The sequence below is a fragment of the Entelurus aequoreus genome, linkage group LG16, assembly GCF_033978785.1.
Source record: "Entelurus aequoreus isolate RoL-2023_Sb linkage group LG16, RoL_Eaeq_v1.1, whole genome shotgun sequence".
In the NCBI taxonomy this organism is placed as follows: Eukaryota; Metazoa; Chordata; class Actinopteri; order Syngnathiformes; family Syngnathidae; genus Entelurus; species Entelurus aequoreus.
In genome coordinates this window covers 21,400,234-21,414,903 of record NC_084746.1, presented here as the reverse complement: position 1 = coordinate 21,414,903, position 14,670 = coordinate 21,400,234, and the positions used below count along the sequence as shown (strand labels likewise).

General features: G+C 35.4%; 1 protein-coding gene across 1 annotated transcript in view; it reads left to right on the top strand.

Moving 5' to 3' along the window:
* sntb2 (syntrophin, beta 2) overlaps positions 1-7,052 on the top strand; it is a 90,447-nt gene extending 83,395 nt beyond the window's left edge. Inside the window, exon 7 of the mRNA XM_062022357.1 lies at positions 6,596-7,052. Coding sequence (XP_061878341.1) covers positions 6,596-6,688 — 93 coding nt within the window. The 3' untranslated portion in view covers positions 6,689-7,052. The remainder of the gene's footprint in view (positions 1-6,595) is intronic.
* Positions 7,053-14,670: the final 7,618 nt, after the last annotated feature.

The following is a 14,670-nucleotide window of genomic DNA, read 5'->3' as shown; positions in this document are numbered from 1 at the left end:
AAGCATGTTTAGCTATTCCTCGTCCTGCAGGGATGATAGATGTAAAAAAACATACTTGATTTGACACGAAGATTAGTGATTTAGAAGTAACTAAAACATTGCCCACTGCGGATGGATGTTAGCCGCTATCTAGCTTTGTTTGAAGCACCTCTTATAGAGTGGCGCTTCAGTGTTTATAATTTCACATTTATTGTTTGTTTTTAAGCTAAAATGCGTCCATTCTGCCTCTTATGTCCCCACACCATGTCTGCTTGGAAGTACTCAGTACGTGTGCGTTGCCGAACATGCCCCTCAGCTCCAGAATGTCATAATGGGATGACAGTGCATTGTCATGTCCACAAAAATAAATATATACATACAGTATATATATATATATATATATATATATATATATATATATATATATAGTGTTTTTCGGAGGGAGTAAAGTACCGTTTTAATTCATTAGTACCGTGGTACTTTATTAGTATCGGTATACTGTATTCAACCCTAGTGTTGTGTGACTTCTGCTACCGCTGTGCAATAAGTTTGCTTTGGCATCTTCTTCTAGAAAAGTCTAGTCTCATTGCAATTCAAGCAAAATGGACAACATTTGTTAAAAAGGCAAAATAACAGAGAATAGGCACAAATGCTGAAGCGCTGAGAAGTGACTAGTAGTATATTGCGCGGCAAGTAATGTGGAGGGCTCCACCTCCCCACAAAAGCTGTGCCCTGCTTTTTGCCTGCAGGCTGGACACAAAACGAATAAAAAGAATGAAGCATTCGTACACATATTTGACTCAATCTAAAGTGTTGTAATTTGAAAAGTTTGCAAATAGAGGGGTTCGTAAATCGAGGTTCCACTGTATATTATCTATATTGTTAAACTCATATAGTGCTGCTGTGATTAGTAAACAACCATAAAAATTAGTCATCAGAAGTTTTTTTTAGTCAATGTTTTACTGTTGATGGCCTATTTATTTTTGGTATCCCGTTTGGCAGATTCAATATGCCCTTGCACAAAATGCAGCCGTTCAACTCAAAACACTCTCTCAAAGCTATCTTATTATTTCAAAGCAGCCCTGTCCATCAAAATAAATTTAAATCAATTTAATGAGTGCTTGGCTTTTCCAAAACAGCAGCCTTTCAAAAAGAAAAACTAACTTTTAGACAAAAAAATCAGTTTGAAAAACATTACAGGAAAATGTACTACAAACACCTACAGATGTTTTATGTACTGGATGTAATAATATTGTTCAGTGTTATTTACCTTGAGTCTTCGGCCTGGTTCTCCCTACTGTTTCGGCTCATTATAAATGATCAAGCAATCAAAGTTTACTTATATAGCCCTTAATCACAAATGTGTCAAAGGGCTGCACAAGCCACAGCGACATCCTCAGATTCACCGCAAGAAAAAACTCAATCCAATGGGGACAACGAGAAACCTTGGAAGGGACCGCATATGTGGGGTTACAGTTAATAACGTGAGAGTCCAATTCCTAGTGAGGCCAGCAGTAGCGCAGAGTACGACTATTTTCATAGAGTTGTTTGCGTGTTCCTCTTCTCACATCTGGCAACACTGCCTCCATGTAAGAACTAGGACATCTCTGTTTGAGTGACGGACTGTAGAAGTCAGTTGACAAGCGATAAGTACGTTTGTGTACCAAAAGTGCTCAACCATCCAGTTTGTTTAGTCAGGGCGAGACACAACAAATTGATACACAACGTTTGCAGATTCTCAATGTTTTATGGATAATTGTTTGTCATTTGGAAGTTTGTGGCCATGTAGGCTGGCTGGGACTAACTCGCCAGGTAGGCTGCTAATGGTTTCTCTTCCTGATTTGGTCATCCGCTTCTCCTATTTCACACCAACTTTCTTAGTTCTAATGGTTGGAGGGCAGGATGTCGATCTCTGAACGGAATTCAAACGCACACTTCAACTGTTGAATCAAAATCTATGTCGGTTTCTTGTGTAAATTAAGCAGGATCAACAATGTGTATTAATATATTGATTCTTTATTGCTCAAACGGTACAAATATTACATCAACCAAGATCCAAAATGCTCATAACTCACCGGAGGAATAGTTAAACATGCGACATACCAAGAAATAGAGAGCAGAAGGAGCTTGACTGTAGTAGTGACATAGAAAAACATGTGAATTTGTACAGTTTAACAACAGTGTAGCTGGACAGTAAACCAGCTATGAACAGGAAATGAACAAATATGGTCAAGTATTTCCAAGCGACAAACATTTGCTAATGAAACCTGATTAGCTACAATGCTGCTCCTTCATGCTCGTCTGCTAGCTGGCTGCAAACTGTAGAAGGATTTCTGGAACGGAGGCGTTGTTTAATTAGTCTGCGTCTCATTAAGACTGACTCCGTTCCAGATACACCATTTCGCAGTTTACTGCCAGTTAGTTGAGCAGCTGCAGCAATCACTTTGCAAAATGTTTGTTTGAACATTTGATTTGTTTGAGAAACTTTCAGGGATGCAATTGAGTTCTCTACTATATTAGTAGTGTTTGAGAGCTGAACTAAATGTAAAAAGGGACAAGAAATTGCATTAGTTTGTGTTATTTTGTGGTTGATATGCCTTAATATAACTACGAAGACTAACATCATGTTAAATCCCAGTAATAAATATTTTAATTGTTAGTCCAATCCATCATATTTTGTTTCTTGATTTTGATAACAGAAACTAAGAGCATAGTTGTTGTTGTTGTGCAGGAAAGCCAAATGTTTTTGTGAGGCTTGCTACTGACAGTTTGGTAATGTTTGGGTTTTCCTGTGTTTTGGTGTTTTAATTCATGTCCAGTCTTATTTGTAGTTTCTACTTACTGTGTTTAGAATCACTTCCTGTTCTGGTGCTCTTGTTTTGTCAGTATTGTATATCTCCGTGTTTTGAAGCACCTTTACTTTCTGTTCCATGTTCTGCCAGCACACCTGAATCTCATTAATTAGTTATATTTAGTCCCTCCTTCAGTGCTGGATCATTCTACTTTGCAGACTGTTGCTTAGTGTGCTGTTTTTGTTTGTTCCCTACTTCTTGTGACTATGAAATTAATTTTGCTTGCATTCTGCTTGCTATCTGTGCATGCTTGGGGTCATGCCGCAAGCAACGCTCACCAAAACCTTGACAGCTTTATTCGACACATTATTGCGTCTTTGGTGCTATTCCTATGCATCAAGAAAATATCTTTAATAGTATTAAGAAACAAATTATCTCGTAGGCTGAAGAGCATATACTGAATCCTGATATTGCTAGCAAAGATTCATGCTGAACAACAGCTATAGCTAAATAATGAGACAAAATATGGACTTCACACCATAAAAACAACTGCAGACAAGAATTGTAGCTAAAACTAACATTTGTAGCAGGAATTCAACTGCAAACAAGCTTAACCATTTTCTCATTAGCGTCACGATCACAGCAGCACGGCACTCATTATGTCAATCAAATACGTTACTTAGCGATGCACGAGTAAGTCCAACTTTGTCTTTCACAAATTAATGTTTAATTTGTGGACCCCTCAGATGTAAAGACCTCTAATCTTTTCTTCTCTAAATACCGTGAGTGTCAAGTGATGTGAGGTAGCAGTAACCTGTTGGTGATGATAAATGGTTCAAATCTTTTAAATATATTTTTTCTTAAGAGTGTATAAATCCACTCCATTCAAAATATTTTTTTCATGATCGCTTTGCCATTAAACCATTACCCGGAAAAAATAATTTAAGCCAGTGAAGCTGAACATTAATTTGTGAGGTATTTACATTATTAAAAGTTAAAATGTGAGTTAACTTTTCTGAGAAACAGCATTTTTGAAACTGATATAAAAATGTCCACTGAGAGAACACTGCTTCTCATTAAGTAAAAGTTGAAAGGCACAAAAGTGAACATAATTGTTTTACACTTGTTACTACACTGAATGTTTACATTGTTACTTTAAAGACACTAAACTGTAAGGTTTTAAAACAATTTTTTTAGCTAGAAACATTGGATGTTCTACACAATACTTTGCATTTAAAACATTTTTGTAGTAATAAATATGATTAGAACATTTGAGTATCATGTTTGTGTTTATCATAAGCATTCCTGCCACATCATTTTACACAGTATGGCATTTTTAAGTCTTTTTTATTGGGGTTAGGGGACATATACTACAATAATATCATATTGTGGCCTTAATGCCGTGATATTATTGCGTACAGCCCAAGGACTTATGATGATTTTCTTCTTTTCTGACTTACAAAAGTTGTTACAATGTTGGATAATCATGTTAAACAATGGCAAAGCATCAAATCATAAGGTTCATGCATTTTGGCATTTTGAATGCCTCTAAACGCTGTGTTACACACATATTCTTTTTTTTTTAACAGTGGGCTGTTTGTGACATCACAGATTGACGGATATACTAATGTGGGCATTGTCGTGTATGAGAGCGTGTCCTCCTTTGCTGTTTACATTCAGTGCTAGCATTTTTAGCAAAATGTTTGTTATATGGTGTGAGGAGACGTTAGCTTTGTTTGGCTTTCAGAAAAATAAAGTGGAAAGGTAATTGTGTTTATTTGTTGACAATATGGACAATGCAATGCTGAATTCGCTACTAAACTGCTGCTGACAGACATTACTTGGTCTTGTTGAGGCAGCACAAAAGAAAGGTTAAGTCAGTTTATCAGTGCCCGAATTGTTAATTTTGTTAATGCTGTCCAGCCTCTACTTCTGAAACAGATTCAGGATCATATGTCTCTATTTCAAATATTAAGTTCAAACTCAAATTGGAATAAAATTGAAGCCAATACATATTATCTAGACCAGTGGTTCTCAAATGGGGGTACGCGTACCCCTGGGGGTACTTGAAGGAATGCAAAGGGGTACGTGAGATTTTTTTAAATGTCTGTCAAAAAGAACTGTGAAAAGAAATGCAACAATGCAATATTCAGTGTTGACAGCTAGATTTGTTGTGGACATGTTCCATAAATATTTATGTTAAAGATTTCTTTTTTTTGTGAAGAAATGTTTAGAATTAAGTTCATGAATCCAGATGGATCTCTATTACAATCCCCAAAGAGGGCACTTTAAGTTGATGATTACTTCTATGTGTAGAAATCTTTATTTATAATTGAATCACTTGTTTATTTTTCAACAAGTTTTTAGTTATTTTTATATCTTTTTTTCCAAATAGTTCAAGAAAGACCACAACAAATGAGCAATATTTTGCACTGTTATACAATTTAATAAATCAGAAACTGATGACATAGTGCTGTATTTTACTTCTTTATCTCTTTTTTTCAACCAAAAATGCTTTGCTCTGATTAGGGGGTACTTGAATTAAAAAAATGTTCACAGGGGGTACATCACTGAAAAAAGGTTGAGAACCACTGATCTAGACCACAATGAAGTATGTTCAATATAGATTACTATCATTGGTCCACTTTAAAGGTGACCTATTATTTAAAACTAACTTTTCTCACCTATTGTTACCTGTTTTTGTGTATTTAGGGGTCTGCATTAGTCCTGAAAATGTGAAATCAAACAATGGAGCCGTAAAGATATTTCCTTCATACTTCCTCCAAACGAGTCGTTTGGAATTTTCCCAATTTGTGACATTTTTTCCAAGTGTGACATCAGCGGATATCTCCATTGTAGTCCGACGTTGTAGTCAATAAGTTCCTTATTTTTCCCTATCCTCTTGTTGTTGTGCAGTCTGGCTCGTACATGCACATGCATTCGCCGCTGTTGCCATTTCTAATACAAAGTAGCGTACAGTTCGAACTTATATCTGTCAGTAGACTCCATACAGAAGCGCTAAAAACTACTCCATGGCTGACGAGGAGAAGACGCCGTTGAAGTGGAGGCACGTGAATAAGACCGCCCATAAAACGGCGCATCCTGAAGAGACGGTCAGAAAGCGGCTTGAAGATGGTCTGTAAAACATAATCTTTGCAAAATTTTGACAAAAGAACAACCATTACATTTTATGTGGACCACAAAGAAGTGTTTTAAATGTAGAAAAAAAGAATCATAATCTGACCTCTTTTAAGCACAATATCAAAAATATATGCAGGTTAGTTGGGACGTTTCCATCTGGGGATTATGCTGGTATCAGAACCCAATACTGATACTGGATTGGATTGACCCCACCCAGCAGGCACAAGACATTAAAACAACGTTGAGAACTTGCTGAATTAGGTCCTGACGTTGAGCAACTCAAACCTAATGTTGCAACAAAATGCTTTTTGACAACATTTAATCATTGTTTGGACCAGCGGTAGAAAATGGATGGAAGGATGGTTCTGATGCTGATTTGACCATTTAATTTTAGTCATTTTTCCAATATTCTACAAAACAAATACAACGTTGAAACAACATGCTTTTTGACAACAATTGTGTAATGTCAGGTTGTAACGTTAATTTGACCATTGAAATTTGGTCATACACCATTGTGTCTCAATTTACAAATACAACTATTTTGCAATGTTGTTTCAAAGTCAGTTTTAAAGGACATGTATGTATAATCAACGTTGTATCAATGTCTTGTGCCTGCTCGGCATCCTTATTTTAAACAAATGAGCTTCATTAATTTCCTTTTTTCTATTCTCTCATCTTCTCAGGTGTTTGATCTCCACTCAGGTCCAAAGCCAGTTGTGTTCGTCCTTCACGCCTTCCTCTCAGCAAAACTCACCCGCATGGGCCTGCTCACATGAAGCATTCATGCGCACAGGGAGTACTCATGCTCGCGTGAACTACAGTATTTAAAATGAGCATGAAGTAGTCATGCTCAAATGAAGTACTCGTGCTCGAGTACTGATCAGCAGAAAGACCAGTATGCTGCTCAGAAAGTTTATATTGTCGCTGATATCTTCTCCCTCCTCTTTGTGATAGTTTTAAAAATGTGCCTTATATTTCAAGGTTTGCTCTCTTGCTTTATTGCTGCAAGTTCTCAGGTTTTTAGCAGTTTAGACGCTTTCTACATTCCACGTGAGCCGAATGATACTGACTGGTGTTTGAGTCAAATGAAAAATCTGTATTTTAGACAATCAATAGACATTAAAAGTCTGATTATGTTCATCTAGGCCGGACATTCCAGAACAGTCTTCCAGTGTACAACTTGAAACATCTGAAAATTACCAAAATAAACGTCTTTCAGAGACTTTGGCTGTGTCTCAAATGGAGTACAAGAGGTCTTCATTGTTCCCTTTAGACCGAGTAGCAAATAAACCTACTTTATTTGAATGAAATGTTATCTGCGGGATTAATTTCCTATTTCTCGGTCAGAATAAATACTTATGTTAAAGCCATCAAATTTAATGGATTAACTCATGTGATTAATCACAAAAAATTATTGCACCATATGTGTGTTGTCATACAGCACACAATGAAGCAAAGATGATGATGTTATTTTTTTTTGTTAATCAGTCCAACAAAATAATACACAATAATACCATAGTAATACAATTACAATTCCAAAACCAAACCCGGCCAAGCAACATTCAGAATAGCAATCAACAGAGCAATTGAGAGGACACACAAACATGACACGAAACAATCCAAAAGTAGTCAAACAAAAATAAATAATATCAACAACACAATCAATATTAATAAGAATTCCAACATAACAGTGATTAGAAATCCCTCATTTACATTATCATCACAGCCATTTATAAAAAATAAAATAAAAACATTAACAATAGTGGCTTACACTTGCATCACATCTCATAATCTTGACAACACATTGTTGTTAATGATGGTGTGCTGACTGATTAATAATTTCACTTAGAAATAAACCTGACTGCTTTAGATAAAACTATTAACCCGATTTGGACAAATAAATGACGTAAATGTAGTAAAACATTTTTTAAAAATGTTCAATTATGACATTCTGACAGTAAAACTAAATTTGTTTCAAAATATTGAGTTTTTCAAATTAATTAAAATATGCAAGCAAGTGATTTACTGCAATTATTCGCGATTAATCACTTAGAAATTGTTTTATTATTTTGATTGCACTAGTTTTTTCCTCCCAAAAATCCTGAACCACAACACTTCAATAAGTATACTGTGTGTACTTAGTTCCTTTTGACAGTGCACTGTAAACTTACCAAAATGATGATTGTAATATTTCTCCTTTTTAATGCGAATTGCAACCACTCTACTTCATCCCTCTTCTTTTTCTACGTAGCCAAAATAAAGACTATTGAGGGTGCTAAGTGTCCATCACTGCACACTCAGCAACATTCAATTACTTCTGTAAACACACTAACAGTATGCACCCGTAAGACTACAGTGGAGTACACATAAAGACTTTGTAAATCTGAAAATGTTTTATGTAATACAGACCACAAATAAAGATAAGAATATTTTTTTCTATGTGGAGTTACGATATTATCAACACAGCCCAACCATCTAGATCAGGGGTGTCAAACTCGTTTTAATTGAGGGCCATATCGCAGTTATGTTTGCCCCGAGACGGCCACTTCTAACAGTGAATGATATTATTACACAATTGCTTGTGCATTTGATGATTTGTTTTTTTATGTACAATGTAAAAAAAATTGTAGATTTTACAGTGAAGAACTGACAGGTCAGTCGCAAAAATGTTACCGTAAAATTGACAGCATGTTACTGTACATGAAAAAAACAGTACCAATGTTTTTCACGGTACAAAACTGGCAGCTCAGTTGACAGAATGTTACTGTTAAATTTACAGTGTTTTTTACTGTAAATATAAAACTGTATTTTTCCAGTAAAATTCTGGCAACTGGGCTGCCGGATTTTACCCTAAAAACGACAACTGTAGATTTTACCGTGTACTATTGTGAATAGCAAAACAGTACCACTGTTTTTTATATAAAAAAAACTGGCAGCTCAGTGGCCAGCATTTTATGGTCAAAAAACAGTGGTACTGTTTTTTCATGTACAGTAAAATGCTGTAAAACCACAGTCAATTTCATAAAGTCGCTTTAAAATCTATAAAATTTGACAATCTGATGAATAACTTGCTTTGAAATCATAAGTCAAGCAGATAAAAAAATATGTATTTCTAGTTTAACAAAAACATTGTTTGAATGTATGATTATATTTTTGTTACATTATAATATTTATGTTTAAAGGGGCGGCGTGGCGAAGTTGGTAGAGTGGCTGTGCCAGCAATCGGAGGGTTGCTGGTTACTGGGGTTCAATCCCCACCTTCTACCAACCTAGTCACGTCCGTTGTGTCCTTGGGCAAGACACTTCACCTTTGCTCCTGATGGCTGCTGGTTAGCGCCTTGCATGGCAGCTCCCGCCATCAGTGTGTGAATGGATGAATGTGGAAATACTGTCAAAGCGCTTTGAGTACCTTGAAGGTAGAAAAGCGCTATACAAGTATAACCCATTTATCATTTAAAAGATATGCGATTGCATTGAGTACACATTTTTTCTGTCAAAATGGAAAAAACTAATACATTTAGTAAGAAAATTTTAAGTACTTTAATGACTCATATTATTTCCAGGCTTTCGAAGGCCAAATAAAATTATGTGGCGGGCCAGATTTGGGTTGAGTTTGACATATGTGATCTAGATGAGGGGTATCAAACTCACGACCCTCTGCTTGACTTCATAAATTAGTGTAATCGTGGCCTGTACACTCTGGGCGGCTAATTTTGAAATATATTAATATAATCTTGTATCCCACTAGAACAGGCCTGGGCAATTATTTTGACTCTGGGGGCCAAATTTTGAGACAAAAATGTGTCTGGGAGAACATTAATACAAAACCTCACCATAATGTCTGAATGCTCAAAGCGTTATGACAGACTGCCTTAAAAAACGGAATGGCATTTTTTTACTGAATGAGACACCCAGAATGGACATGAAAATAAAGAATGTGGGATTTACAATATTACGACATAACAGAACGTCACACCCCCTCTCGATCGACATATTTTACAATCAAGCAAAACGCAACAAAAATGCAACAAACACAGCGAAATATGAACGCGAAGGGTAAAAAAACCAAAACACCTACAATCTGATATATCACTAAGCTTTAGAACTTTGCTGTAAAAATCTCCTTCCGCGTCTGTCCCTGACACCCGCATTTCCAGCTGGCCGCTCTGGAAACGCTCCCCACCCACACTGCTTGGTGCCTCGTCTGAGCTGCTGTGACTTAGATTACCATAGTAACTAATTAGATTACCATAGTAACTAGAATATCATGCAAAAGTGCAGATTCCAACCATTGAAATACTTTGTATAGTTCAAGATTTACGGTCATTTGAAAACATCACTGCACATCATAATGGCAGCTACAGTTTCCATCTTAAAATGTAAAAAACATTATTTGGGAATGTCCGGCGGGCCAGATTGAAAATCTTAATGGGCCACAAGCGGCCCCCGGGCCTTAATTTGCCCAGGTCTGCACTAGAAAGAACATTAGCTACAATACCCATGCTAACACAAAAATAACAAACAACAACCTCCTGGGGAAGGCAATAGTGTCAAAATATACAATTTGTTTTCAATAAAATGTTACATTTATAATAACTCAGGGTCACAATAGCCGCTGGTAGAAGTAGTTGACTAATTGAGTCGCGTGGTTAAAAGGTGATTCTGAAGTAAATACTTCATAGTAGAAATAATTCCCGGAGCCCATATTTGACCTCCAGAGGCCCTCAGGTCAATGAAGTTTGAGACCTCTGGTCGAGACTCGCACAAGTTTAAAATTTTACATGAACAAATGTGATCCGACAAGATGGAAGAAGAAGAAACATCGCAACAACCGTAAAAACAGCCAACATAGGAAGGAAGGAATGGTGGTTGTTATATTTTTGAAAGAAACAATAATATCGATGTCGTAAACATGAACTTAATCATCTAATGAGCGAGCTCGAAATAATACTGACTTTCTGTTCCACGTTACATTTTCAAAAACTGATGACTCAGCAAATATAGAGTTTGGGTCAGAAATCTTTAACAAAGTCAATATTTACAAACCTGTTTTGGAGATAATTATTGTGACTATTAGACTACAAAACATCATTATAAAAACTCATGTATAAGACATAAGATAATCAAGTGTTTTTGTCTTGGACTCGAAGGGATTACAAAACCTAAAAGTTTAAATGTGTAATATAATACGTCTTGTAAGTAAGTACGCTTTGAGACACAGCTGAAGTGTACGTTTATGATGAATCAGCAATAAGTTGCTTAATGGAGTTCATGTTTTCTATAGCGTCAAAATGTTCTCTGACTGTTGCCTGTGTCTTTCATTTTCTTCGTGTGTGATACTTCATTATCCTGCTTTTTGGTTGGTGACTTTAAACACTGCTGTCTTTTGGTCACGGCCAACCAGAGGGAACCTGTAAAATTAGTATTTCAGCAAAATATTTTGTTGTTTAATATATTTGACATACATGTTTTACTCTACATCCTAATAAATAATGACATTAACATTCATTATGATTGTATGAACATGTAGTTGTCATTAAAGATGGATTATTTCCACTAACAAAATGTTTTTCTGGATATAATTGTAATGTTACATTATATAAACATACTTTATATGATAAAAGGTAGATCATTTATTAACGTTATGATGTCATAATGCTAGTGTTGCGAGTGTGGCGCCCTCACATTGTGATCAGATTTGTGTTGGTTTTTTTATTCATTAAGAATGATTTAATGTGTTATTTTGTCTCAACTTTAGATTCTGAAGACAAATCTTCTGAACAGGTTCCATCTGACTAGCTCTGACCAGGAGTCAGTAGAGTTTGAAGTGACCAATCAGAAAGGAGGGCTGTGTATTTAATGCCCGCCCCTAAGTGCCAAAGGTAAACCAAAACACAGAAACACAACATGAGCGCAAACAATTCTGGGTTTTATTTTGTCCCAGTTTTTAAGCATCTTGCTGACCCGTGTAATTTTACTTGTACATAAATGTACTTGTACATACTTGTAGTCTACTTGTACATACTTGTTATTTTACACACATGTACTTGCACATACATGTGCTTGTGCATACATGTACTTATATATACACTTGTACATATTTGTACTTGTGCATACATGTACTTGTACATAAATGTACTAAGTACTTGTAATAGTAAAGAAATAGCACAAGCAAGTGAGTTTTGTCACATTTATAAACATTTTTTTAACATTTCTAAAATATATACTGTATATATACTTAAGTTTGAAATTATAATTTTTAACATTGAAATAATTCAACAATGAAACTTATAAATACTGTATTACACATGTTGAACTATTTCAATATTCTTTGTTTTGTTGGCTTTTAGCAAACTACCTTAGCAAATATGAAAATCATATTTGATATTATATATGAGCAAGTGTTACTTCCCTTACTCCAGCTACAATATTTCATGTACTTTACAGTACTGCACAAATGAAATTGGATATTCTTTATGGTCGTCAGTGTGCAGCTTCAAGAGTGCTGAACTCCACCATAGAAACTGGCAGTTTTCTACTTTTTTAAATACACTGCTGTACACTGACTCCTCTAAACCATCATATCTGTAGTATTTCAGTATTTGCTTGACATTACTTTTCTGTAATAAAGAGAGAAGTACCACTCTTGTGTTCAATATGAGGTTTCTTGAAAATATTTTGGAAGTATTTTCATGTGTTGGTTTCAGCCCACACAATGTACTCGAGTATTGTGGTTACTAACCTTGCAACAACGCAGTAAATTTTGACTTTGCAAGTAGAGCAGAAGTGAGTACACCCCTCTGTTCTTTTTCGGCGCACAAGAAACAACACTTTGATCTCATATAGAGAAGTCAGTGTACAGCTTGTAGCCTATTCCAAGTGAAAAGTGTGAGTTTTTAGTGTAATATTTCCCAGCACTGCCTTAATCCCCCGTCACTGGACTTTACTTGATCAATGTGACTTTTCTTCATTGTTAAAAGATAGCAATTATTTGCAGGGTTGTACTCACTTTGGTGAGCTACTGCTGCAGTTACAGTAGTATTGCAGAAAAACATGAGGCACTACTGTAACTGTATGAATGTTCAATGTGATGGATGAAATGTAGCCGACATATTTCATGTATTGCCCTTTTTTACCCATGAATGTACGTTGTTAGCAAATATGATCTGTCTATGCAAAGTTCTGCAACCAAAGGTAATCGTCGACAATCAGTAGGCTGAAGAATGATCTATATGCAGTGTATCACAAATGTAAATAAGCAATAAAACGATGACAAATCATAGTTTGGTCTTTTCTTCTCTGCCATATTGTAACAAAATGTTGCCATAACTTGTAAATGACTGACAACTAATTGCTACAATATGGTTTATTTACAGCATATTTATTTCACCAAATGCCTTTGTTGTGACTCCCAAAATAAGATTCAATTTCTTGGTCAAACGCAGCGTAGAAGACAGTCGAAAGTAGAGTGAAAATGGTCCTCGCCTGTGGAAATGCTCCTAATAGATATTCTTTAAAGGGGACGTGCACTTTTTTGGAATGTTGCCTATCATTCACAATGCTTATGTGGGACAGGAGCACAGATGTCATGTTTTTTGGTGCATTTTAAACATTGAAAAAACGCTCACAAGTTGCATCTAACATTGCAGCTAAAGGATTCACTTACATAACAAATAAAGCATTAAACATTTTTTTTTAAAACATCCTATGTTTAATATAAATGCTGTAAGTACAAAACCCAAAACCAGTGAAGTTGGCCCGTTGTGTAAATTGTAAATGAAAACAGGATACAATGATTTGCAAATCCCTTTCAACTTATATTTTAATTGAATAGACTGCAAAGACAAGATATTTAATGTTCCAACCGAAAACAATAAAAAAATAAAATAAAATAAAAATATTTTTTTTATTTTTATATTTTTAAAAAAAATTAAATCAACATAATAAACGCAATATATACATTATATATCAATATAGATCAATACAGTCTGCAGGGATACAGTTCGTAAGCACACATGATTGTATTTCTTTATGAAAAAAATAAATAAAAAAATCCCCCCCCCCCCCCCCCCAAATTTTCAAGCGTTGACCGGTCCGCAGCTACAAAAAGGTTGGGGACCACTGACGTTGGGCATCTCCAGGCGTTTGCCCAGCTGATAGAGCCATCCTCGGGGAAGAGACGGGAGGACAACAGGGTGACAAGAACTAAATCATCCAGACTAGTGATAAATTGTATAATGTTTATCTTACCTAGAAATAAATATATTTGTTAATTAAAAAAAAAAAAAAAAAAAATTTTTACTATATTTTGCTGAAAACATCAACAATTAATTGTATTTTTATTTGTATTTTTTCTGACTCCTTATTACATCCAGCCATAGAATGATACATTAAAATAAACATTTTTGAAATAATTAATTTAAAATGATCATAATAATTCACTTAAAATGACCATATTTAAGTAATTGCTTGTTTGTCAACAACTTTAGCATTTTATTCATTACATTTTGAAGCTCTCAGAAGCCAAGTTTTTTTTGTCCTGTCCAGCTTCTCAGGCAAATCATATAGTTGATGTAGATGCCCATATCGGCTGTTCAGATTTACTTTACAAAAGAGAAGTGTAGGATATTTATCTTGTTGCCTTATTTGTATTTGACTTTATCAAATGTATTTATATTATTATTTGGTGCAGCCGGGCCGGAGCAGGAGGGGATAGAAATAGAAAAAAAGGAAGACAGAGGGGGAAATTGTGGGGACA